This window comes from Drosophila albomicans, chromosome 2R (assembly GCF_009650485.2).
Source record: "Drosophila albomicans strain 15112-1751.03 chromosome 2R, ASM965048v2, whole genome shotgun sequence".
Classification (NCBI taxonomy): Eukaryota; Metazoa; Arthropoda; class Insecta; order Diptera; family Drosophilidae; genus Drosophila; species Drosophila albomicans.
The window spans coordinates 17,083,808-17,111,248 of record NC_047631.2 but is presented as its reverse complement, the minus strand read 5'-3'; the positions used below and the strand labels follow the sequence as shown (position 1 = coordinate 17,111,248).

At 41.4% G+C, this 27,441-nt stretch overlaps 4 protein-coding genes and 2 pseudogenes across 5 annotated transcripts in view; 5 read left to right on the top strand and 1 right to left on the bottom strand.

Moving 5' to 3' along the window:
• The window catches only part of LOC127566195 (RYamide receptor), a 69,532-nt gene that overhangs the window by 23,590 nt on the left and 18,501 nt on the right, over positions 1 to 27,441 (bottom strand). For both annotated transcript variants that reach the window (XM_052008071.1, XM_052008072.1), the window contains exons 2-4: positions 11,297 to 12,128; positions 9,680 to 9,796; positions 8,272 to 8,470 (exon numbers count right to left, since the gene is read on the bottom strand). In XM_052008071.1, coding sequence (XP_051864031.1) covers positions 8,272 to 8,470; positions 9,680 to 9,796; positions 11,297 to 11,913 — 933 coding nt within the window. In that variant the 5' untranslated portion in view covers positions 11,914 to 12,128. The remainder of the gene's footprint in view (positions 1 to 8,271; positions 8,471 to 9,679; positions 9,797 to 11,296; positions 12,129 to 27,441) is intronic.
• On the top strand, positions 17,755 to 18,888 carry LOC127566196 (phospholipase A1 VesT1.02-like). Its single transcript, XM_052008073.1, is given in 3 exon segments — positions 17,755 to 17,800; positions 17,863 to 18,596; positions 18,598 to 18,888. Coding segments are annotated over 3 exon segments (1,029 nt in total). The 5' UTR covers positions 17,755 to 17,760; the 3' UTR covers positions 18,853 to 18,888.
• On the top strand, positions 20,640 to 21,815 carry LOC127566197 (phospholipase A1 VesT1.02-like). The gene is made up of 2 exons (XM_052008074.1): positions 20,640 to 20,724; positions 20,782 to 21,815. The coding sequence occupies exons 1-2, from the start codon at positions 20,685 to 20,687 to the stop codon at positions 21,768 to 21,770; spliced, it is 1,029 nt and encodes a 342-aa protein (XP_051864034.1). The 5' UTR covers positions 20,640 to 20,684; the 3' UTR covers positions 21,771 to 21,815.
• Positions 22,211 to 23,409, top strand: LOC127566198 (phospholipase A1-like; annotated as a pseudogene).
• LOC127565921 (phospholipase A1-like) lies at positions 23,881 to 25,004 on the top strand. Its single transcript, XM_052006857.1, is given in 4 exon segments — positions 23,881 to 23,920; positions 23,980 to 24,437; positions 24,439 to 24,687; positions 24,689 to 25,004. Coding segments are annotated over 4 exon segments (1,020 nt in total). The 3' UTR covers positions 24,962 to 25,004.
• LOC127566199 (phospholipase A1-like) lies at positions 26,021 to 27,113 on the top strand (annotated as a pseudogene).

The following is a 27,441-nucleotide window of genomic DNA, read 5'->3' as shown; positions in this document are numbered from 1 at the left end:
GCTACTTGCCACTTGCCTGCCGTTGCCGTTGCCGCTGCTGCTGCCACTGCCTGGCTCTTAACCTTTCGACAGGCGCACACATAACGTGCCAGGAAATGCCCAAATGAAGCACGAGGCCCAAGGCAAGCCAAGACGCTAAGTGCCTTCAGCTGGTCAGAAAACGAAGAAGAAAAGCGAAGCACGGCGAACTAAAGCCATCTAAGAGCCACATTTCTCATCGATTGAGTTGGCCAAAAGGCAGCCAAGCTAAAAATTACTGCAAAATGCAAACCACAATGATTGAGGATCTCGATAAAGTTGCGCCGACAAGAAATATGTTTCACCATCTATGTAAGTAATAAAACTTAAATTGCTTTGTGCATGCGCGAAATACAAAGCTTTAAATTAAATACATATATTAAAGATTATGCACAATTTAATGAACATTACATGTTACTTCTAACAAATCAGCTAAAATTACTTTTAATAGTCGAAGATACCATTAGTATATTGCTAATAAATCAAAGATACATACAGATACAAGATGTTGTAAATTTAAGAGCATGGATTGTATATTTAAGTTTTAAATGGCATTTATAGTATAAATAAATTTTAGGCTAAAATTCAAGAACATACATACTTAACGAACTAAACTTACTTCATAAGTCAAAAGTCAACTAGCTTCATAGATGGCAAATTGTATTCCTAAAACTTATGATTTTTCAGTACAAATTGAGCTTATTTATGTTTAGTTTTCAATATTCAAATTTATCGGCAGATAACATAAAATACAGTGTCTTTAAAATAAATCATAATGCTTAACTTACTCAATAGACGTTAAATTGTATTCAAAAGGCATGAAATACTCCGATTTATTTGCAGATAAGATACTGTATCTTTAAAATAAATCAAAACAGTCAACTAGCTTCATAGATGCTAAATGCTGTTTCGTACTCCTAAAGTATGCATTTCCTCTATCTAATAAAGCAATTTGCGTTGACAAAGTGCGAATGTCGTCTGCAAGTTTGCAAGTCGCGCACAGCAGAGTGCTTGTATCTCTTGGATGCTTGGATACTTGTGGATATCTGCATCTTGACAGCTTATGCAATTGCACAGATTGGTTTATTTCAAAATAAATGTTTGCAGTTTGTCGTTTCTCTTAGTCGCACTGCTCTAATGGGTTTCAGACTAAAGACTCTTCGTCTTGCTACCGTTTATTTGCCTTGGGGTCAATCGTGGAGTCGCTGCATCTGCCGTTTACTCTTTTCGCATCCTGCTGAACTGTGAAATGCTTGCCTCAAGTGATGTGTTGCACCTTTAATCAAGCGTGTACCTCATTATGGCAATTGCTCACGTTTTAATTAAACTGAACTGAAGGCGCTGGCCATTATGTTTGGCTGCTGAATACATGATAATAATCCAGCTGGTTGCGCATTCAACAGTTGAGCAAGCTCGCGTATTAATTAGGGTGCAATAACTGAGCTGTTAATTAAATTGCAGTTCTCAGGCATTTAAAATTTAACCAGCATTTAATTCGAATGCCATTTCTGTGACCCTTTCTAAGCAACAGACACGCAGATCCTTCAATGCTCGCATAGTCGTATCCTTAATGGCATCATAAAACGTGTGGCAGCAATAATAGTAACATTATACGACAAACACACAAACCCAGAAACTATTCACAAGCTTCAGTTGCCAGTTGCCGGTTGGTTGGTTGGCAATTGAAACGATACCAAGTGCTGCCACTTGAGGTCCACAGTCTGTGTGAGTGTGAGTCTGTAAAAAGGTTCAGCATTAAAATGGCAATGATAGCACAACATTATTTCCGTCTGGGGGGCAACTAGCTTCGAGATAGATGATCGCAGGGACAAAGGCAAAAGCGAGCGGCAAAGAAAGTGCAAAGCAAAGCGCCACTGGGAGCCCAAAAGCGGAGAGCCATATTTATGCTTTTATTTACAAGACGAGAAATTATTTTTACTATTGTGCCTTTTTACTGTGGCAAATAACGTGACGGCAGAGTCGTTGTTGCAGTTCCAACTCTCCAACTTGGGCACTCTACTGGCCTCTAATGCAGTTCACTTCGCTTGCCACATGGCACACCAAACTGACTTTACACCCATTAGAGCTACAAATCATTTTGCTGCCACGGATGGTCTGGGATAATGCTGCACGCTGCCTCATCCTCCATTTCCAGAGGGAGGGATGGGAGATGGGAGAAGGGACTGGCGACGTAATAAAGTTGTGTGTGCAGGGAATACAAACAAACAATACAAATGTCATGTGTGTGTGTGTATGTGTGTACCTTTGATATTACGACACTTTGCAGCTGAAGATTTATGCCGCAATTACCGCAAGTGTAAACTAATTACGGGTTTCAACTGGCTGCAGACAAATAATGCGAATTCAAGTAAGCGTTAACGTTCAACCAATGTTGCGGCTGCCCCATGCAACATGCTACACGCTCTCAGCCTCTTCAGCTAATGCCGTCGCGTTTATTGAAAGCTTGCTTATCGCTTGCAATTAAAATGCACTACAGTCTTGTCAAAATACAAGAAGCACCTGAATATTACCGAATACTGTTGAACATTTATTTACCAAGTTTTTTGCCTAAGGTAAGTGACACCTTGCCAGTCAATCGATTTAAAGACAATTTGCGTATTTTTATTGAACATGCCTTTACCGGCTTTGCTGGAAAACACTTTTGTTTATATTCAGATAAGCGCTCACACTCCCACCCATCGCCACACCCACACTCAACCACTCAGCCAGACAGTATTCATTGAATGCGGCCAGCTTGACAGGAAGGCGCATGAAAATCGCTGTAAATGGCGCCCACTTTTGGGATTTTCAATTTAAAAAGTACATCGAATCGACAGCCTTTTGTTCATTTCATGGTGTTGTAAACATTTTAATTACAACTTAAACTTAGCTGACTGGCAACGAAGGCTTGTCCATACATATCTTTATACCCTGACCCATGAAGTGGGTAACACAGTGCGTATACTTAATAGATTTGTAAAGTCAAAGTTAAAGTTAATGTCTGGAATATAAATTGTAAATTCGGAATATATTAAAATAAGGTATAAAATTGACGAGAATATTTTTAATTGAATATTTAGTTATATATTGTCTGTTTTAATATTTGCAATTACTAAATGAATTTTAAGTTCCTAAATTGCTTTTGTATTGATTTTTAATGCAATTTTTGTAAATTCTATTTGAGTTTATTGATATTTTGCTAATGTATTTTTGCAGCTGTTAAAACTGATACAAGAGATAAATTTTAGACTGCTGCAGGCTAGATTTCTATAGCAATTTGCAGCATTAACAATGAAATAAAAAAATATATAAAGTATCTTTATGTACTACAAGTAATTGTCAGACGAGAGATGAAGTCACAGACAGTTACATTGTGCTGTTTAATGATAGCTGTGAGCACATTCAGATTGCATACAGATTTGTATTGTTGCTAAGCAGATTTTAATGCGTCACTGACCCGAATTTGTCCACAAACGATATACAAAAACAATAAAGACAAAAAGTCAACTACAAGTGCAAAGCCTTTCACTTTTCGTTGTAGAATAAACTTGTTCGGGGCGTCCAAGCAAACAGACAAGATGTTTCTTTATGTAACACACAACAACAGCAACTACAACAAAAACAACAACAATGACAACAACAACTACAATAACTACAGCCAACAACAACTGTGAGCAGATGTAACAACAAATGCAGCGACAGCTGTCAGATGGCAATTGCAGACACTGAATTCGCCCCTGTCGGCTCGGCTCAGTCATCTCCATCACCATCTTCCCAGGAACTGCTCCTTGGTGGCAATGGAGCAAGTCATGCTGATGCCACTTGGAGTCTGCTGCAGAAGCCGCCAATGACTTTGTCCAAAGCAGAGTGAAATTTCAGACATGCAAAGCGAAGTCGGTTGCTGCGGCTTTGTTATATACTTTTGTTGCTGGCTTATTTGAATTTCAATTTTATTTACGAGCCTTAATTAGCCAATTTATGAGCCAAACATATTATTTGCTAACCATTTGTTTAGCTACTGACAAAGCCAATTAAATAAACACCATGGTCTAGTAAGCAAAAGCAAGAGTAGCAGGTAGCAGGTGTCCAACCAAATGAAATGTGCCACATTATCGAATAATTGCTTCATAATTGATGAATACACAAATGAACAAATATTTACAACGAGTCGGGGAATTATATGCATTAAATGCTAAGCGATTAATGGCCAATTATATTACATCCTGGTTAATTTATGGCACAAACGCAGAGACTGAGAAATTAGCACTTACTAGCTCAGAATAACCACAAGGAAGTAGAAAGTGAACCCTAACTTTATTTTGATACTTTCGCATGATTTGCAATAGTTGCATGAAACTGCAACATGTGGTAAATAAAGTTAAGTGATTGAATACCAGATAAAAGTACACGTGTTGCAACAACTTAGCTCATCGCTCAGATTGTCACGTAGCCATTGGCGACTCAAATAGACGCTGACTCTACATTAAAGGTAATGATAAATAACTGTCTGCATTTCGTATATAAATTCTAGTCAAAAAAACATTTTTGCAATTTTTACCTTTGACAACGAAGAAAAATGCAGACAGTTGTATTTGACGTGAACAAATTGAAAGCAAATAAATCAAACGAAAAGGTCCGAGATGCGAGAGAGAGAGATGCCTGGACCAAGGCAAAGGCAAAGCCAGGAATGTCAGTCAAAAACAAAAAGGGGAGAAAGAAGTGAAAGAAAAAATGCAAAGAGAATCCGGCAATAAACAGCAAGATACAATTGGCCAGATAAACGCATGCCATGCAACATCGTAGTGCATGTGTGTGGCAAGCGGTAAGAAGAGAGAGAAAATCGTTGCAGGCTGTAACTAATTGCAGTCTGTGCAACTGTTGTGTTTGTGCTTGTGACGTTGCCGACTGCGGCGATATCTTTTAATTTGCCACAAAACGCACAAAATGTGCGAACCATGCGAAGTCTCTGGCGCTGCCTCTGCCTCTGCTTCTGCTTCTGCTTCAATCTGAGTGCATGTGTGGGTGTGGATGGGGGCACTCAGAGTAGAGACTAGCCAAGGCAGAGGCAGTCAAAACCAAAGCCAAAACAGCTGTAGGCCTGGCCAAGCCTGGGAATCCTCTCACTTTTTTTCCCAAGCACTCGCCATTGTATGCCTGTATGTGTGTCTCTTTGTGTGCGACGATGATGAGGATGATGAGACTTGGGACGGAACCGCGACCCAGCTGCTTCAGCTGCATGCTGCCTGCTGCATGCCGCCTGTTGGATATGACACAGATTACGTAATGCGAAATTAACATTTTAACACAATTCAGCAGCCAGACGATGACGAAGAAAGAAAGAAAGAAAGATACTTTGTGTAAAAGAAAAGAGCAACAAAGCTGATGCATCAAATGGGGAGCCAGTTGCCGCCTCTGTTGAGGCATTTGGTCAAGCCTGCTCCCTGCCATGCCCCTCTCTCAACTATGCATGCTGCGGTCTCGTCTGGTCTGTTTGTCGGACAAGTCATCAGTCTTTGTTGTGGCGTGGTCACCACTTGAGCACTCAACATGCTTGTAGTATACCTAGGATCAGGGGCTTTGCTTACTGACCACACACTTACACATCACACTCACACACACATACACACACTCACACTCGATTATACACTCAACGTTTGCCTCTTGCAGTCAATTATGCAATTAAAGTTTTACATGCGAACAAGTAGCAATTGCGAATTGCAGCCAAATGAGGCAAATTTCCAATTCACTGGCGTCGATTTGACAAAGCGACAGCTCCAAAGCGGCTCAACTCAAATGGGCAGCTCAGTTTGGCCATCGATGATGTGGCATCGAGATACATTTGCCGCTGCAACTTGCAAACCGTTCAACGTGCCAGCGGGCAAAACGGACTGTCAACTGTGGCGTGTCATCGCCGTAAGTCAGCAGTTTTATTATTCCTTTTAGTTGATTGTTTTTATTGCATTACATTTTCGGCTTTTCATGCTCTTGTGTTTTTCCCATGGCTGGACTTGATGCTGTGCTTTGCCGTTGTGAGCAATTAGTCGCTTGTGATTTGCAGCTCGTGCAAACGAATTTAGGAAGAGTTTCGCAAATATTTGAAGTAAATTGTCCATGCATTTTGTAAATCAGCCAACGAAATGAAGAAGCCTAAGTGTACAAACGAATAACATATCAATTCAATTAGATTTGTTTATCACGTATACGCCACCTAAAGACATTTTATAATTTTTGCGCACCATCAATTTATTGGCCACAAGCAGAAGTTGCTAATCATTTTCAGCTGCCAAGTTGGCCAACAAAATGTTGAGCTGTTGCAACGAGGAAGAAATTGTCAACTGGCCCAGTCGACAGTCATGAGAAAATGCGGCAACATCTCTGGCAGCGTATTTGGTGCTGCATTTCAAAGGATTGGATGGATGATGGCCCCCAGATTGACCAACGAGACGGCCGAACAAAAAGTGAATGGCAGATGCTGCCTTGGGCCCCAATTGGGTAACGTATTTGCTGGGGAAAGAGGGGGCAGCAATGTAGGGAGGAGTTCACCAACAGACAGCAGAAGAGGAGGAGATGAGATGAAGAGTGCAGTGAGATGCAACAGTCTGTACATTATTATATTTATCTTGTTGCTACGCCAGCCCAGGGAATCTGTCGCTATTGGGATTTCAGTTATTTTCGTGTTCAATCAACAGATGCACTCGATGGATGCCACGACTCCAAAATATGGCAAGATGAACATACTATAATTGCCTGCCAGACAAACAGAGGGAGCCAGCGCGGGAGCCAGCCAACCAGTCATCCACCCAGAAAGGCAGCCCAAAAAACATACTGATGGATGGGTGCATGTCAATCTTATGACACGGCTTAATTAAGCCTCGCCAAATGTTAATTAAAACCGAGAAGAGGCTTCAATACTTAATATGCGAGACTGGACATCAGTGGAGCTATCCCAGCTCCCCAGCTACCCTGTTCAGTTGTCCAGCTGTCCAGATGCCCAGCTGCGTGGCTAACGCGTTGAGGTCAAAGCTGGCATATAAATTTGTACCCTAACAGGCTTTCTTTCTTTAGCTGTGTGTGTGTGTGTGTGTGTGTCTGACAGCAGACTGTGGTCCTCTATGGAAATTCCACAATTCAATTGGCCATAAAGCGAGAAGGCTCGTTTAACAACTGGTTACGTGGTCGTCACCCGCAACGCTCCGCCTGCTGTGACCCAAACACTTCCTGGAAACCACAAAAGTGATCGTCGACAAAAGGTGGCATCTTTAGACGCAGTCGTTGTCTCAGCCGCAGCCGCAGTTGCAAGTTGCATCTTTTGTGGCGTTGCAGACGTCTCCAACTCACGTACTCGACACTGCATGCGCCGCATAAATCTTTACTTATTTATTTATTTAAAATACATATATTACAAATGGTTGGGTTGGGTGCCAGCCAGCCAGTCAGCCAAACAGCTGGAAGCGGAGCTGTGGCGTCTGCTGATTATGTGAACATTATATGGGATTTGCAATGCTGACAAGTTTAACCTCCAGTTCAATTTGACGACTCTCGAGTCTCAACTCCCAAGACGTCTCGTTGCCATGCAAGAGTTGTGCCTTGACTCTAGGATTGAATTGGCAACCAATTGACTTAATGCCTAACATTGAATAATGCCGAAACAATGGTATTAAAATGTGTGATTTTTAGTATTAGCAAAGCTTTACGGATTACCATTATTTCATGCAAAGTACTTAAAGCGTAAATCCTTCAATCTCTACTCAATAATTTAAACTATTTTCAGGAGCTGAACAATGAAACACAAAATGTGATTACGCAGTGAAGTATTCTATTTTGCATTTGAATGAAATGGCTATAGGCAAATGCAAATAGCCAGAGTGAGAATTTTCCAATTGCTGCGGGGCCAGTGGGTCGGAAAATGCACAACACTTTGAGAGCAGTAGTCTAGGGCATGGGCATGCTAAATATTTAAAGTAGATTCCCACAAGGAAAATTCCATGGCCTAAAAATAAAGCAGAAAACTTCAGATGCCAAGATTCGGAACTTGATGTGTGCGGCAAAGGAAGAGAAAATGTACTCGAGTGAGTTAAAAGGATTTCGAAATTTGCATTTGCCATTTATCTAATAGTATTTTTTGGTTTATTTTTTTTGCTTTTTGTTTGGTAGAACTTTCAGCTACTCTGGACAAATCCATTTGGCCACACAAATTAGTTTTTGCGGTCGACTATCTGAAAGTGGAAATTTTTGTATGCAGATTGAACTTACCTTACGCTTGGAACGCGCCATGCGCTGGTCTCGCGAATTTTCCGCCTCGCCGGGCGGGCGCTTGCCCCAAACGGCGATGGCGATGCGTGTGTAGGTGAATATGAGTACTAGCAGCGGCAGGATGAACTGCAGTGTGAATAGGGCCAGTGTGTAGTAGTAATCCTGTTTTGCTTCTGGCCACATTTCACGGCAAATGTATCTGATGCGTGGACAAGGATACATCGTAGATGGACCAATGACGAAAATGGAAGAGAATGTTGCGTGCATGCAATAAAATAGAGCAGAGCACAAAAGCGAACAGAAAAGATTGCATTAGTATAATGGAGCGAGAGCGTACTATAAAATCTGCCCATTTCGTGCTGCTGTCAACTGCAAGCACCCATCACATACACACACACACACACACACACACACACACACACACACACACACACACACACACACACACACTCTCAACCTAAAAGTTGTCTGCACGCATAGTCGCAATCCCGCGCAATTTAATTTTTATGCTAAGCGCTTCGGACTTTCCCCTCTTGCGCGGCAACAATGGAAGGAAATGCCATCCTGCAGCTATTTAATTTATTTTCCATCGTCTGTTGTAACTGCGTCTGCTGAATATGCAAATGTATGAGAGAGGGGATATTTTGCATACACTATAAAATTACAATTTTTTATGCACTTCATTTCATCTGCTGCCCATTGTGGCCATGTCCAGCCATGTAATGCAGGCAACGTCTGTTTTGGATGGGCCACGCAATCGACGCAAACTTCTTTGACCACCACAGCCCTAGCTGATGTTGTGGTAATTAGGCACGTTCTTTGACAGCACAGACCGTCGAGTACAAACCGCCTGCATATGTGCAACGTCAACATTTTGGTCATTTTGTGCAACAATCTGAGCTGCTGATAGCAGTAATAGAATGCTGTTTAACTCTAGTAATTATGTGCACATTTCAACATGCTTTTTAGTCTGAATTTTCAAGACCGTTTTTGTTTGCCGTTATTTTAGTTTGCTTTGAATTCAAGCAAAACTGTTGATTTAGCGAATTCTTTGAAATCTGCTAAATTTCCACATGAATGAGAATTTCCACAAGTGGTCCATTAGAATAAATGTATGCTTAAAGTGCGGACTTCTTGGGTATCGATATCAACAGGCAAAAAGGGGCCAAATACTGTTGCCAAGGCTGAATGACGTCAGCTGCGCCCCAAGCTTGCCCTGTGAATGACTTAAATACGCCCACACATCTTCTCAAGTGTTGCCACTCGTCTGACAATTCCACGAAGTCGTTTGTTTCATGCTACACTTGAAGCACGCATACACTCACACACACAAAAAACATAAGCGGACGGAATAGCGGAATCTCCCAACAGGGTTGTCGGCGTGTTTTAACTTATAGTTCATACTTACTTCTCGCATTTTATGTACCAGGGTGACTGAGGAACCTCGATGCGTGAGACGACGGGAATGGGGAATGCAGTCGCGAGCGCAATAAACCAAACGCCAGCTATAATAAACTTGGCATAGCTGAAAAAGAGATTGAAAGAGTTTTAATAAGGGTCTTAAATATAACGCATACGCATAGTAGTGCAATAAATTGTGAGTGAATGAACTCCAATTTGTATTTCGTATAGATTAGTATCAAAATAATATCAAATTAGGCATAGAAAATGTATAATAACTTTTAAATTAAATTTAAAATGTTTAATTTCAATTAAAAGAGTTTCAGTAACTATACTCATAAATATTACGCATACGCATTGTGGTGCGATGCATCAGCATCCATACAATAACAAGCTTAGCACTAGCAGAATGTATCATTATTGGTCAATTCAATTAATATGACTTTGTATATGTGTCCGCTTATCAAATATTAGTTTCAACTAAACTGCTTATCAACTTCTATTGAGTTTAGCGTAAATTATCGATAGTAGTTCTAGGCAAATATTCAAATTGATGTCAAATACCCAAATCAGCCCAATACATCATTGACTTCTTTTGCCAACCATACATCAAAGAATGCTTTATCGTCATGACGCACGCATATTGCGCATACGCTCCGTATGCAGTGTGAGACTCTAAACCGTCTAACGTGATCTTTGTGCCATGGGTGAAGTGAGCTTTTAATGTTCCTATCACAATGTTGAGCTGGGGAACTGCGTGAGCGAGTGAATTACAGGCTGGCTGGATAATTATAAACCTTATTTACTTGCTGTCTCTCAAATATTTGCACATGCCACGAAAGCCACGCTCCTTTGAGTGCGCGCACGCACTCATTGACAGGGCGTGTCATAAATTTAGCCTTCCATTGGCTTACCTCCTGTGTCGAGCACCCTCTTATAGTACATGCCACACCGACCCACACATTTAACCGCTATTAAGCAGCAACCGAGCGCAAAGAAGTGCGCCAACAGCGCAGCGAAAGTCAACTAGCAGCTTAGAAGGGAAGAGGAGTGATGGCAGTGGCGGTGGTGGTCGTAGTGGTGATAGAGTAGGGGCAAACAGTGTTCTTTGTATCCTATTACAAAGCAAATTGACATTGAATGGCGGCCAGTGGCCCAGTCGGGCAGGATTTGCAGCAGATGCCATGCCACGTCGCGTTGCGTTGCGTTGCGTTGAGTCGCGTCGCGTCGTGTTTTCCTCTGTCTTGGGTTACAGTTACTGTTTAAACCAATTAACACGACACAGCCCGAGCGGAGTACGTGCTGTCCATGAAAAGCATTGCGTGTTGAAGTCCCTGGGGGGCCTCCCAACGGATGTCAAGAGGAAGCCGGCAGGCTACAAAATGCCTAAAGCGCCAAGCAATGCAAATACGCAAGCGGCCACTTAACGGCGCCAAAACACGGTTCCTGCCACGGATCTCCAGACTGGTGTCCAGCTATTCAATTATTTTTTACGAGTATGCGCCTACAATTAAGTCGAGTGCTAATTGCGAGCCTTGCATTCTTAAACGCGCTGCTATCAAATGCAATCAGGCTTCAAGATCAAGCCAAAGCTATTTACATTTTATAATTATTTGCTACTTACCGCTTTGTGATGCGAGGACGCAGTGGCCACATGATGGCTATGTAGCGATCAATGCTGATGGCAACCAGCGTGTAGGCGCTGACCAGCACTGGCACTGCCTGCAAATAGTTGACAAAATGACAGAGCACAGTCCCAAACGGCCAATAGCTGAGAATGTATTGCGCGATAAAGGTAGGCGGCACGCAAAATAGAGTCATGAGTATGTCACCCAGCGCCAGATTGGCGATAAAGTAGTTGGTTACGGTTCGCATTCTTGGCGTCGATTGCACTATGTAGCAGACCAAACCATTGCCAAGCAAAGCAAATATAAAGATTGGAATGTATAGCAGGTAGACAAGGGCCGCGAAGTATGCACTCGACCAAACATCTTCGCCGGAAGCAGCGCAACTGAAGTTCATTAGGAAAGTCACATTGATGCTCTGTGTGGGGTACACAACGTCCAAGCCTCTCATCGACAACTCTGTGGAGTTCTCTGCGTATTTTAGCAGTCCGCTGTCATTCTGATAATCCTCCAACAGCGGTTGCTCTGGCGCTATATAATACATACGGTCGTCATTTTGCATTAAATTCTCAAGATCCGTACGACGGCTGTTCCAAGTCATAGTGTAAAATTCCATTTTGGTTTTGCAACTTTTTTTTGGTTAGTTAAACCGTAAGCGTAAGCTGATAAAAACTTTGTCTCTAGCAACTTAATCCAAAAACTGTGCCAAATTCCACAGTTATTTGTAGCCTCATTATAACTCTGGCGAACAATGGTATTTCTGTTTAAGTATAAGTAATTTCCGGCTCGCATTTATTTTCCACAGCCTGTCTGGTCCCTTGGGAAGGAAGCCTGTAAGTAAAAAGGATTTGGAAAATGTTACAAATGTCTAATTGCAACTGGAAATGAAAACCCACAATATTGTGGCTTTACAAATGCAACTTAAATACTTGAAAATACAAAACTAAAGATATACAACATACAGAGGACAAAGCAAAAGATTAAACTGGAACAACTTTTTTAGGCACAAACTAAAAACTGAAAATTGAATTAGAAAAAAGCCCAGGGTTCGTCTGCATAATCAACAGAAATGTTGTTATTCACTTTAGTTGGCCTGTAAAAAGTTAAACAGAATTTACTTAAATTTAAATATCATGTTTTTTGCATGCTTTACAGCAAACTGAAACTCAACAACATTGAAATTCGTTTTCTGTTTCTTTGAGTTGTCGAAAAATCTGTTGCATACTTTTAGGTAGCGTCTGTATAAGAGTTATGTATGTGTGTGCGTGTGTCTGAAATATGGGCAACTATTTAGGTGAAATGAGAAATTGACAGGGCATGCTTGAAATACATGCGAATAAATCACAATACCACGCCCAGTCTGAAACACCCAAAAGCATTGGAATACTGAACTATTAAGAAACAAGAGAACATAAGCAAAATTGCTTTTTTGGTGTCGAAAACATTCTAATGACAAATGTGTCGCACTCACTTCAATTCCGTTTCATGCTGAGCAATGATGAAGAACGAAAGCTCCAAAAATGTTTGACAGAATGCAAAAATGATGGAAACTAACAGCAGCCTTTTAACAAACTCGAAACACATGTACATTTTTCCTCTTAAATGCGCACTTGCTAAACTTGACAGAGTTGGCAAAAGGGTGAAGCGGCAGTTATGAAAATATTTTCTTACCTTTATTTGCAATCGCACACACATTCAAACATAGTGAAGTGAGGAAAATTTTTGCTTTAATGGGCCAACGGAAAACCTCAGATTGCTTGGTTACTGAGTGGATTCAGTCAGTTGGAAGGGGGATTTACTTTTTTTGTGGGGTTACGAAGTGTGTGTATATGTGTGTGTGTATGTGGCATAGCTTTCGCTTTAAGGTAGACAGTCGCGTGTACTTCCGAGATTTTATTTATCTTTTGTGTTAATGGAATAAATAAATTGAAATGATAAGTAGATTAGCTTACGTCAACAATTAATGCCTGGCAACAGGGCAGGAATTGTGAACGAAAATATGAGATGTGAAGTACTTAGGCTTGGGTTTTGTCAAAAGAAGTCATTTCAACTTTTACTGCGCTGCGTTTTAATGTCTCGTCGAATAAACTCTGACACCAACTGACTGACAATGCCAGCCATTCCTCCCCTTGTCTACTTGCCTTCAGCTACGGGGCTACTGTGTTGTTCGTGTATGCTGAGGAAAAGCAGGAAAAGGATATCAAGCAAGTAAATTGCTTATCTCAGCGCAATAATGAGGCACTTGCCGACGCTCGAGCCAAATGGTTGGGTTGATATGCGTGTGTGTGTGTGAGTGACTGGATTGCGCGTGTGTGTGCGTGACTTGGGTATTTGTCACTGCCTTCGTCTACTCCGTATGTTCGTTGTTGGCGCTTGTTTTATCAATTATCTTGCCAAATTCCAAAATCCCAGCAAAGCTTCATAAAATTTCGATGCAAGAGGATTTGTTATTGGCATTTTTGCAGACTTGGGTAAATTAAAAGAATGCGAATCCAAATCCTATCGATTACAATAAAATGATACCCAAATTCCTGACGCACAAAATCAACAAATTTCTAATTTAAAATCCAGTCAGCATGCGTCAATAATTGTTAAGGAATTTTCCTTAATAAATTTGACTCTTTGAGGCAACTATTTTGAGTTCTAAGACGAAGAGTTCGCTTCACTTGCTGAGCTGAAAGAAAGCCAGAGCTCGTTCGAAATGTTGATACATATCATTAAACATTCGCGTCAGTCTATTAATGAAAACTCATCAATTTTATATTAGGCAAACATATTGAAGCGTGTGCCTGGCATACCAACGTCAATAATTAACATGAGAAACGAGCCAAGGCTCAAAATGATGCCAATACAACGCAAAATGAATTGTGGAGGGCGCTAAGCATATATACAGAAAAAAAAGAAAGAAGAAAAAAACAGAATACCATCGAAATCAAAATCGAAATTAAAGCAAGACGAGATGTGCGTGCATCGACGTCAGCCAAGTAGAGAAATCACTTGAATTTCGCATAAAACATGAACATAATATTCCAAAAAAAGAAAAGCAAAAATAAAATAAAATAAAAAATAAATTATTGCAAGGCGAGGAAAATCACGTACAAAAATGAAATCACAGCACGTGGGGCAGACGCACAGTAGATTGGAAAATGGTGGCAAGCGAATACGTAATACATTTACATAGAGACGCGAACAGCCAAAAAAAAAAATGCCGAGGAAGCGTTGTGCGAATCTCCGCGCCTCGGCTGTAAATCAGATTTGATCGGCTTAGTTGCATGTAAATTCATTTAGCGTGCTTTTAGGCCGAGCACGAAAATGGCTTGGCGAAGCGGGAGCCAAAGCCGAAACTGTGCCTAAAATCAGGTGCTACGCACATAAATTCAATTTACAAAAAAGGCGGTGAGTGTAAAAAAAAAATAAGCCTTAAGCAAAATACGGCTAAATATCTTCAAAGCGAGCTGCTGCTCATATTTTCATTTTCCTTCATTGTATTCAAAGATTTTTTTTTGGGATTACTGACGCTCGTTTCATGTTGATGTGTCCGCCGAAATATTTGCTGACAGCCAACTTGGCCAATCTCAGTCAAAGGAAACTGCATCTGGAGCATGCTTAACCAAGGAGCCAGCATGCCCAGACAATCAAACAGTCAAGGCAAAGCAAACTGAGCATTTGCTCTTGCCAAATTGCTTTTGATACCGCCACACAAAGTGAAACTAGTCTCTGAGGCAAACATCTACTGTGGCTACACTGTTGACTCCCTCCTGTTTGTCTTTTCTGGTTCAGGGAGACAGAGATATGCGGTTGGTTGCCTGCTGCTAACCGTATTGACGCTCTCTAGCCGTTTTTGTGTTCCCCAACTCATTTCAGCCATCATCTGACTCATTCATTCATTCACTTTCTTTCGAGTGCTTGTAATTATAATTAATGAGCAGCGTCAAGCGCACTTGGCTGTCAGAGCTAAGGCAAAACGCTGCCAAGGTAAGGGTCGCCCATGCTCACTTTCCCATATTTCCCTACATTCCATTTCCATTTACAAGCCACATCACGACACATTGTCACTTGCGACTGGAGGTTACTGCGGGGCTAGGATAAAGCGTGTCATGACTGCTAGTAGTCACTAACTTTCCGTCTAACTGATATTTAAAAGGGCAACCACAGGCGCCAAGAACTCAGCAGGCAAACGCCCTTTATGTGGCCTAATTAGCCAATCTTGAGCTATGAGTTAACTTCGAAGTCTGTTCACATTTGCCGCTCAGTTTGTCAACATTCCACAACAGTAATTTTCTTACGTTTCCGTTTGTAGCATATAATCGGAGGCAACATAACAGCCTAATATTTATTTGATAATAATGCTGATTTATGCGCTATTAAGAATATGAAATTGAATTTTATTACTGCCAGTGTTGTCCAGCTTTGGGGTTAGTCTATGACTTATTTAAGGAAGGCCAAATACTCCCGCTTAAATTTGTCTACCTATATCAAATGCTATTCTGACATCATACTCGTGTTTTTCTTTATCTGGTGAATTAAGTAAATTCGATTATAATAGATTGCAAATAGCCGCCCCCTTTTAGCGATTAATTTGGTTAATCAAATGCGAAAAGCGTTTAAAAGCACAAGCCCCACTTTGAAATGTGACACTTTTAAAAATGCGATTAATTTGAATTCCATTGAATTTGGTGTTCTCTGCCTCTCAGCTCCTTTCTACATTCTTTTTGTAGCACTATGGAGTGAATAAACATTTTTCATGTGTTAATAAACAGCTTTTAAAAATAATATTTTTATTTATAATATGTATTATATATGTATATAATATATTTTGTTTTGTTTAGCTTTAAAATATGTTATTTCTAATATTGACCAGATGTGTTACTATTATGAGGTATGAATCATACCCTTAGTTTACCCCATAGTACGCTGTTGGCCGTGTGTACAAAGGCAGCTTCATACAATATTCAACATAATTAAGCGTATAAGCCTTTGGCTGACCACTTGCAACCCCACCAAAGGCAGCTCTACTCATTGGACCCGCTCTTTTAATTGAGTTATATTTTAATGCGAGCAACAATAGGTGCAAATTCAAGCGCAAAAGTGTTAATTAAATGCAGCATGCTCTATAATATTTAATGAAGCGCTTTTCTCGTTTACAGAATGGAAACTGGTTGAAGGCAAGAGTGTGTGCTTGAATATAGATGGGGAAGTTAATAGCCAAAGGTCGAATTAAAATCGCATTTTCAACAAAAATAAAGAATTATTCATTAGAAAGCTTCTCAGCTAAATCTCTGCAGCCACTCAAAGTGGTCGATTTGTTATTCTATTATAATCAAATGAAAAATTGAATTCCCTTCGAAAGCCAATAATTTAATTACGATTTACTACATATCTCAAAAAATGCTTAAATTTGTTATTTATACAGCCGCTGTGCAAAATAGTCAAAACGGACGAAAAGTATGCTACATTATAAACATAATGAAGATAACAGAAATTGCTGCCCATAAGTATCCAACTCTTTCGACCTCGTTTGTCGTAATGGTGGAATAATTTTCGCCTTTTTCACTAAAGTGCAGCCTAAAAGTATACTTCAATTTACACCCCGTTTTCGGTCCCAACGTAAGGGCTATGAAATTTTAGCAAGTCATTCAATTTATGAGCTTAATTAACATGACCAGGATAATCAAGTGAAATCGCATGGAAAACTCATTAGCAAGAATATATTATATTTGCATACGAGGGGACAAGAAGATGAGAATATGGATAGATAAGTGTGAGTTGACTGTTAAGTCAGCCGAGCAATTGTTTACACTGCTTATTGACACTCACTGCAAACGGAATTCAAGTTGAAGGGTATTAGCGAATACTTAGTTCAATAGATTTCAGTAGGAATCTAGTGATATCAAAGCAACACAATGGACACAGAAGCAATGACGCTATCAATCAATCTATGTTTAAGGGCACGTATAATTAAGTCTACTCAAGACATTACATAAGCAGATTATAGGCATTAAATTCTAGAGAAAAATAAGTGTTGTAAATGATAAAGATACTGCTATTGAATTGATATGATCAAAAGACCACACGCCGTCGACATGTAAAGCGTCTACTTATTTGTCTGCCATTTGCTGCTTTTGCTGATAAGCAATTCACGACGGTTCAAAGTGTCAAAAAATCGGTTTTCATCGTTCTAAACACTTTCAGTTTGCATTCAAATATATTCTAATCAGGTTGACGCACTCGAAACTGATTTGCACCCAGCAAAGACTGCGAAATCGCTTATGAACAAAGTACCAATTAAAAGATAAATTTTTTAAAGTACTTGCCGAATTCCTTGTATGACTATCAGATGCTAATTTCTTGCTCTAAGTTTATTATAGAAAATATTGATAAGATCGACCGATAAGTTTATGCGTTGGCCCTATAAAAGAGCAATGCTGACCACTAACTGCATTCAGTTGAATATTCCAAAAACATGAAGACTATTTGGCTTTTAGCATTCTGTGCACTTGCGGGTAAAACCAGCAATATTTCTCCATTAAATACCTCACAAATAAAATATGATCTGTCCATCTAGCCTCCGCCTATGCTCTGGAAGAGTCAGAGCGCGAGAACGGAGAGAATGGTTGGTACATTCCCAAGGAGGATGGTACCTTCGAGTGGGTTGACATGGACGAGGCTGAGGAGTGGCTGGATCGCCAGGAAGCGATGGAGGATCGCGCTCTCATTACCACCACACCCGTGAAGTTCTATCTGTACACCAGCTCGAACCCCAGCAAGGGCACCAAGATCACCACCACCGCCAAGTCCATCAGCGGCTCTAACTTCAATGCTGCCCACCCAACCAGGATCGTCATCCACGGCTGGACCCAGAGCTACACGTCGAGCATGAACAAGGAGATCCGCGCTGCTTGGCTGAGCCATGGTGACTACAACGTCATTGTCGTCGACTGGGCTCGTGCTCGTTCCGTTGATTATGCTTCCTCGGTTGTGGCTGTGCCAACTGTTGGCAAGAAGGTCGCTGCCTTGGTCAACTACCTGAAATCTGACCACGGCTTGGATCTGAACAATCTGTATGTCATCGGTCACAGCTTGGGTGCCCATGTTGCTGGCTACACCGGTAAGAACACCAACGGCCAGGTGCACACCATCATCGGTCTGGACCCTGCCCTTCCCCTTTTCAACTACAACAAGCCCAACAAGCGTCTCAGCTCCACTGATGCCTACTATGTCGAGTCCATCCAGACCAACGGCGGCACCTTGGGCTTCCTGAAACCCATTGGCAAGGGCGCTTTCTACCCCAACGGTGGCCAAGACCCAGCCTGGCTGCACCCTTGATGTCACTGGTGCCTGTTCTCATGGCCGCTCTGTTACCTACTACGCTGAGGCCGTGTCCCAAGACAACTTCGGTACCATGAAGTGCAGCAACTACGAAGACGCTGTGGCTAAGGAATGCGGCAGCACCTACAGCAGCGTTCGTATGGGCGCTGATACTAACGCCTACATGGTTGAGGGTGACTTCTATGTTCCCGTCAACAGCAAGGCGCCATACGGCAACATTAACTAATCAATAATGACGCAATAAACATACCTCTATCGACAACATCCTATATATTTGCTAAGCTTTATTCATGACAACTAAGTAACACTGATTAGTCTGGCTAGATTTATTACAACAATTTTATGGCGCAATGCCAAGCCTTGAATAGTTTACCGGGTAATATATATCGTCAGAGTTATGGCTAATGATAAAGCTGCCATATTACCAATCGCTTAAAATTGACTTTGTATGACGATGTTATAATCTCAAGTGGTTTCTCACGGAGTTCATAAATTAAAGGGGCATACTAATTAGATTCCAAATCTTAAATACTATATTGTATATATAAAAAAATGTCTCCATAGCATCAAAGTGGCGGAACTGGGCGTGGCACACATTTGAAACAAACTTGATATGCGTGCAAAAATAACAAATACTGTCGAAAAAAGTGTATCTCTATCTCTTAAAGCTTCTGAGATCCAGCGTTTCATTCGGACAGATAGACAGACAGATAGACGACCATGGCTATATCGTCTTGGCTGTTGACGCTGATCAAGAGCATGTATACTTTAGTCGGAGATGCCTAATTCTACCTGATACATACATTTCCTGCAGGCACAAGTTATGGGTAGCGGGTATACAAATAATTTTATATAACATAATCCGGCTGATGATTTTGATTACATTCGTTTATAATCTCTCTCCTTATTTTGTATTGCATGGCAGCATTTTTAGTATCTTAAGTTTCTTAATTTCACATATTTTTTTAGCATTGTTATATACTTTTATTTATAGCGGTCTGGTCAATCACTGTTGAAAATAGTCTACACCCGTAAAAGTTTGATTCTTTTTAAGCATATTTAGAATTAATGAAATTGCTGCCCATAAGTATACAACATTTTCAACCTTGTTAGTCGTATTGGTGCAACAATTTTCGCCATTTTCACTAAAATACAGCCTAATAGAATACTCCAATTTACATTCCGTTTTCGGTGCCGACGTAAAAGCTGTGAAGTTTTAGCAAGTCATTCAATTTATGAACTTAATTAACATGACCAGGATAATCAAGTGAAATCGCATGGAAAACTCATTAGCAAGATTATATTTGCATACGAGGGGGCAAGAAGCTAAGGAAACAGATAGTTAAGTGTGAGTTGACTGTGTATGATTGTTACCAGCCGTTTATTAAGTCAGCCGGGCAATTGTTTACACTGCCTATTGACACTAACTGCAAACGGAATTCAAGTTGAATGGTATTAGCGAATACTTAGTTCAATAGATTTCAGTAGGAATCTATTCATATCAAAGCCACACAGCGGACATTTTAATCAATTAATATACGTTTATGAGCACGAGTAATTAAGTGTACTCAGTGGCATTACTTACAATAGATTATAGACTTTAAATTCTGGTCGAAAATAAGTGTTGTAATCGATATTGATATGAACAAAAGATCTCAAGACATGGGCATGTAAGGCGTTTACTTCTATTACTATCAATTGCTGGTTTGCTGATACGCAATTTATGATTTCTCGAGGTGTCAAAAAAAGCGGTTTTCATCGTTCTAAGTACTTTCAGTTTGCATTCAAATGTATTCTAATCAGGTTGACGCACTCGAAAATGATTTGCACCCAGCAGAGACAGAATATTTTATTGCGTAGCTTATGAACGAAGTAGCAATTAATTGATAAATGTTTGGAAGTACTTTCCGAATTCTTTGTATGACTATCAGATGCTAATTTCTTGCTTAAAAGTTATTATAAAAAAAGTTGATAAGACTGACCCGATAAGTTCATGCGTTGGACCTATAAAAGAGCAATGCTGACCACTAACTATATTCAGTTGAAGAGTCCACAAACATGAAGACTATTTGGCTATTAGCATTCTGTGCACTTGCGGGTAAAACCAGCAGTAATACCTCATTGAAAATATTTTTATTATGATTTGTCTCTGTAGCTTCCGCCTATGCTCTGGAAGAGTCAGAGCGCGAGAACGGAGAGAATGGTTGGTACATTCCTAAGCAGGACGGCACCTTCGAGTGGGTTGACATGGACGAAGCTGAGGAGTGGCTGGATCGCCAGGAAGCGATGGAGGACCGCGCTCTCATTACCACCACACCCGTGAAGTTCTATCTGTACACCAGCTCGAACCCCAGCAAGGGCACCAAGATCACCACCACCGCCAAGTCCATCAGCGGCTCTAACTTCAATGCAGCCCACCCAACCAGGATTGTCATCCACGGCTGGACCCAGAGCTACACGTCGAGCATGAACAAGGAGATCCGCGCTGCTTGGTTGAGCCATGGTGACTACAACGTCATTGTCGTCGACTGGGCTCGTGCTCGTTCCGTTGATTATGCTTCCTCGGTTGTGGCTGTGCCAACTGTTGGCAAGAAGGTCGCTGCCTTGGTCAACTACCTGAAATCTGACCACGGCTTGGATCTGAATAATCTGTATGTCATCGGTCACAGCTTGGGTGCCCATGTTGCTGGCTACACCGGTAAGAACACCAACGGCCAGGTGCACACCATCATCGGTCTGGACCCTGCCCTTCCCCTTTTCAACTACAACAAGCCCAACAAGCGTCTCAGCTCCACTGATGCCTACTATGTCGAGTCCATCCAGACCAACGGCGGCACCTTGGGCTTCCTGAAACCCATTGGCAAGGGCGCTTTCTACCCCAACGGTGGCAAGACCCAGCCTGGCTGCACCCTTGATGTCACTGGTGCCTGCTCCCATGGCCGCTCTGTTACCTACTACGCTGAGGCCGTGTCCCAAGACAACTTCGGTACCATGAAGTGCAGCAACTATGAAGACGCTGTGGCTAAGGAATGCGGCAGCACCTACAGCAGCGTTCGTATGGGCGCTGATACCAACGCCTATATGGTTGAGGGTGACTTCTACGTTCCCGTCAACAGCAAGGCGCCATATGGCAACATTAACTAATCAATAATGACGCAATAAACATACCTCTATCGACAACATCCTATATATTTGCTAAGCTTTATTCATGACAACTAAGCAAGACTGATTAATCTGGCTAGATTTATTACAACAATTTTATGGCTCAATGTCAAGCCTTGAATAGTTCACCGGGTAGTATACATTGTCAGAATTATGGCTTATGATATTACCAATCACTTAAAATTTGACTTTGTAAGACGATGTTATAATCTCAAGTGGTTTCTCACGGAGTTCATTAATCAATTGGGCATACTAATTAGATTTCATTGATAAAGATTTTGTTATCAGAATAATCGAAGAAAGGAAGTGCAAACAATGTTTTTTTATTATTCAATACAATCACCATTATCTTACCAATTTTAATCAAATTTTCAAGTACTTAAGTGTTGAAGATGATTAATTTAATAAGTTCCTGGGCTGAGACTATAAATAGTCGGGAAGCTCTTCCCGAAAGGCACTTTTACTTGCAATAGCAATATGAAGACAGTTTTTGTATTTGGACTTACAATTTTGGTCGCTTCAGGTAATTAACTATCCTACTAGAAACTGTTTTCAACTGGCTTATTGAACTTGCCTGCTTTTCAGTATGCTCCATTCCCGTCGACGATCGCGTCAATGGCGAGAATGGCTGGTACATACCCAAAGAAGATGGTTCCTTCGAGTGGATAGATATGGATGATGCTGAAGACCTGCTGGAAAAGGGCGAACAGATAGAAGGACGCCTCAGCCTGAACGCTGTAAACTTTTATCTGTACACCAAATCCAACCCCACAAATGGCGTGGAACTGCAATCCAAAGGCTCTTCTGTGGCTAACTCACACTTCAACAAGGACCATCCCACTCGCATCGTTATTCACGGCTGGACTCAGAACTACAAGGACGACATGAACACCGAAATTACCAAGGCCTGGCTATCCAGAGGCGATTATAATGTCATTATTGTCGACTGGGCGCGTGCTCGCTCTGTGGATTACGCTTCTTCTGTCATGGCTGTGGCTGGTGCAGGGGCTAAAGTTGGAGAAATGATCAATTACCTGCGCGATAGTCATGAATTGTCCTTGGATACCCTTTATGTGATTGGTCACAGCTTGGGTGCTCAAGTTGCTGGTTACGCTGGCAAGACTGTTGGCCAAGGCAAGATTCATACAATCATTGGTCTGGACCCCGCTCTTCCCCTCTTCAACTACAACAAGCCCAACAAGCGTCTCTCTGCTGATGATGCTTTTTATGTGGAAGTCCATTCAAACCAACGGTGGCAAACTAGGTTTTCTTAAGCCCATTGGCAAGGGTGCCTTCTACCCCAATGGTGGTGAGAAACAGCCGGGATGCGGACTGGACCTCACCGGCGCCTGCTCCCATAAGCGTTCTGTTACATATTATGTTGAGGCTGTCACCCAGGATAACTTCGGAACCGTAAAGTGCAGTGACTACGAAAATGCCGTGGCCAAGAATTGCGGCAGCACCTACAGCAGTACTCGCATGGGAGCTGATACCAATGCTTACATGGTCGAGGGTGATTTCTATGTTCCTGTTAACAGCCAGGAACCATACGGCAATATTAACTAATTCTTTGTTATATGCAATTTGTTTCTTATGCAATTTATAAATTTACTGTGCATTATATCTGGCATTTTTAATTTAAATATAATAGTGTTCATTGCATCGCAATAACTGATAAAATATTACTCCATTCACTATATTTAAATTTTTAAATTTCATTTGCATTGAAATGCTGACAGAAGATTTATAAACTGAGATTGTTTTGATTGATTGGTATGATTAGAGGCTGAAGTGTTTAAAGTCGCAGGTGGTACAAAAGTTAAGTTTTATGTTTTGGTATCTTCAACCTCAATACTGATAATGGTAATCCCAACAATCATAAGTACCTCTTCCTTACTACTACTCTAAAGCTATTCAATAGCTGAATCAGCAAATGTTTTATATCAATACCAAGTGCTATACGATTAAACGACATGTGAAACTTATTCTGAAGAGCATTTTAAGAGGTAAACGTGATTAGGTTGGGATATTTTTGATTTTCTGACTATAAAAACACAATTCACACCAGTAAACCCTCACTGAGAGTTTTACAATGAAAGTGTTTATTGTTCTAGCTGCCTTGTTAGCTGCAGGTAAGTCACCGTATTGTACATCCAATCTATTGAATCTAAATGATTTTTGCTACCTTCAGTCTGTGCCCTGCCCATTGAGGACCGCATCAACGGCGAGAATGGTTGGTACATTCCCCGCATTGATGGCACCAGCGAGTGGATGGATCTCGCTGAAGGCGAGCAACTGTTGGAGAAAGGTGCATTGATGGAAGGACGCATTAGCACTAATGCTGTTAACTTCTATCTGTACACCAAGTCCAATCCCACCGATGGCAAGAAAATCGAAGCCAAGGAAGCCTCCATTCGTGATTCCCACTTCAATAAGGATCATCCCACTCGCTTTGTGATTCACGGCTGGACCCAGAGCCACTCTGACTCCATGAATACTAGAATCACTAAGGCTTGGCTCTCCAAGGGTGACTACAACATCATCATTGTCGATTGGGCCCGCGCTCGCTCTGTGGATTATGCCTCCTCTGTTATGGCTGTGGCCGGAGCTGGTGGCAAGGTCGGCGACATGATCAAGTATTTGAATGAAGCATCACGGCATGTCCCTAGACAGTCTGTATGTTATTGGTCACAGCTTGGGCGCCCATGTCTCTGGCTACGCTGGTAAAACTGTTGGCGAGGGCCGAATTCACACCATCATCGGTCTGGACCCCGCTCTTCCCCTCTTCAGTTACAACAAACCTAACAAGCGTCTGTCCTCCGGCGATGCTCATTACGTGGAATCTATTCAGACCAACGGTGGCAAGCTGGGTTTCCTTAAGCCCATTGGCAAAGGTGCCTTTCTACCCCAACGGTGGCAAGAAGCAGCCTGGTTGTGGCATTGATGCCACTGGCTCTTGCTCCCACGGCCGCTCTGTTACCTATTACGCCGAGGCTGTTACCGAGGATAACTTTGGCACCATCAAGTGCGGCGACTATGAAGATGCCGTGGCCAAGAGGTGTGGCAGCACCTACAGCAGTGCCCGAATGGGAGCTGATACCAATGCCTACATGGTCGACGGTGAATTCTATGTTCCAGTGAACAGCAAGCAACCTTTTGGCATGATTCACTAATCTATGTATTTTTAAATGCTTATGAATAAATAAATGCAAATAATCCGCTAAATGTTCAAAGTTATCAATTAAAATAATTGGTGTGTTTCAACAATGAAGGGGAAATAAGTGTAAAAAAGTTTTTTTAATGCAATTTATATATAATTTTAATGATTACTTTCACTTAATAGCTTTCTCAAAGTCGAAGACAACCTAATATTTAGTATTGTCAAAGAAGATTTTAGCATTTCCTAAAAATGGTTTTGTAAGCATTGATATAATATGAAAGAGGCTGATTATGAAAGTTTTCATGTTCAGGAGTACTTGTATTTAATTTCAAGCTTTAAAAAAATGCTTATGCAATTTGGAAACAACTTTTAGAAAACTGAAAAAAATAAACGTATACTGTTTACACCACAAAGTAATGAGAGTATTTATCCAAGCTAAATATTTTGTTTTTTTCATAAATATACATGTATGTAAGCTAATAAACTATTGCGTTGTGTTTTATAAACTTTAAAGTAAACAATATTTTGATTAAATTGAATACAATTTGTTGTATTGAAATACTGGTAAACAAATACTAATCGTACCTCAAAGTACGTGAACGCTTTTTGAAACCAAAGAGTTTTAACAAATATAAAGTTTTTATTAATTACTTTATATCTCTGTATTTATTAAATAGTATTTTATTAGTAAGACTCTTCTTTGGGATTATGTTCAACAACTAGATCCGCGCAACTTCGACTGACGTGGGGCTAAGTGAACAAAAACGTAAATAGCTGATAAAGCATATTGCAATCATTCCGTTGGTCTCATATCACCCCCTGCTGTCGATAGAGTTCAAAATTTGCGCACTCTCCATAGATATTATGGGTTTACCCCTATATCAGCACATTTAACAATGGAACTTCCAAAATGGGAGAGCTCAATGGGATTCAATCAAAATGGCAAATATCTGATGGAATGCAAAGAGTATCTGAAGTGTTATGAAGAGCTAGATGTGATAAGCTTGACATGTTACTACTTTGGGGGGCTATATAAAGAAGCATTCGTTGTATTGCAGTATAATATTTCAAAATGAAACTATTTCTTGTTTTGGCAGCTCTCTTGGGCGCAGGTAAATGGAAATTATATTAATCCTAAAACATATCCCTAAGATTAGCTCTGTCTTTTAGTTTGTGCCCTGCCCATTGAGGAGCGCATCAATGGCGAGAATGGTTGGTACATTCCCCACATCGATGGCACCAGCGAGTGGATGGATCTTGAGGAAGGTGAGCGACTCCGTGAGAACGGCGAGCTGATGGAAGGACGCATTAGCACCAAATGCTGTCAACTTCTACCTCTACACCAAGTCGAATCCCACAAGCAGTCAGTCGATTAGCTCCTCGGGCTCCTCCGTCTCTGATTCCCATTTCAACAAGGATCATCCCACTCGCTTTGTGATTCACGGCTGGACTCAGAGCCACTCTGACTCGATGAACACCGAAATCACTAAGGCTTGGCTCTCCAAGGGTGACTACAATATCATCATTGTCGACTGGGCCCGCGCTCGTTCTGTGGATTACGCTTCTTCTGTGTTGGCTGTGCCCGGAGCTGGTGCCAAAGTTGGTGACATGATCAAGTACCTGAACGAACATCACGGCATGTCTCTGGATACCCTGTATGTTATTGGTCACAGCTTAGGTGCTCAAGTTTCTGGTTATGCTGGCAAGACCGTTGGCGAGGGTAGAATTCACACCATCATTGGTCTGGACCCCGCTCTACCCCTTTTCAGCTATGACAAGCCCGCCAAAGCGTTTGTCCTCCGACGATGCTCATTACGTGGAGTCCATTCAGACCAACGGTGGCAAGCTGGGTTTCCTTAAGCCCATTGGCAAGGGTGCATTCTACCCCAACGGTGGCGAGAAGCAACCTGGTTGTGGCGTCGATCTTACCGGCTCTTGCTCCCACGGACGCTCTGTGACCTACTACGTTGAGGCTGTCACCGAGGATAACTTCGGCACCATCAAGTGCGGCAACTACGAAGGATGCCGTGGCCAAGTCTTGCGGCAGCACCTACAGCAGTGCTCGCATGGGCGCTGATACCAATGCCTACATGGTTGATGGCGACTACTATGTTCCCGTGAACAGCGCAGCTCCCTTCGGCAACATTCACTAGATACCAGTAAATACTCAGTAATATATGCAAATTTCTTGGAATCACTTTCTTTGTGCCGATTTTTTAAGGGGCTTGTGATAAGCAATGTTCCAGTCAGTGTGCGATTTGATAGTCGAGGGTGGAAGTACTAAGAAACAACAGCTGATTTCGATGGGAGACTAGTTAGCCAGCGATTAGATAATCTAGTAAATAGAAATGGGGTAAGGAGCACCCGTCACTTGTCAATTGATATTATCAATCTGTAATCGGATAGTCAAAGGTTGTCTAAAAGGTCAGACCATGTCAAACACTTAATCGAAGTGTAGCTGAGACATTTGGAGGCGCAAAGACAGACACTATC

Bases quoted from the DNA above. Each gene is read 5' to 3' on its own strand.
- LOC127566197 (XM_052008074.1), top strand. From the start codon at position 20,685: ATGAAGACTATTTGGCTATTAGCATTCTGTGCACTTGCGG. The intron at 20,725-20,781 runs GTAAAACCAGCA...TTGTCTCTGTAG, and splicing joins AGCATTCTGTGCACTTGCGG to CTTCCGCCTATGCTCTGGAA.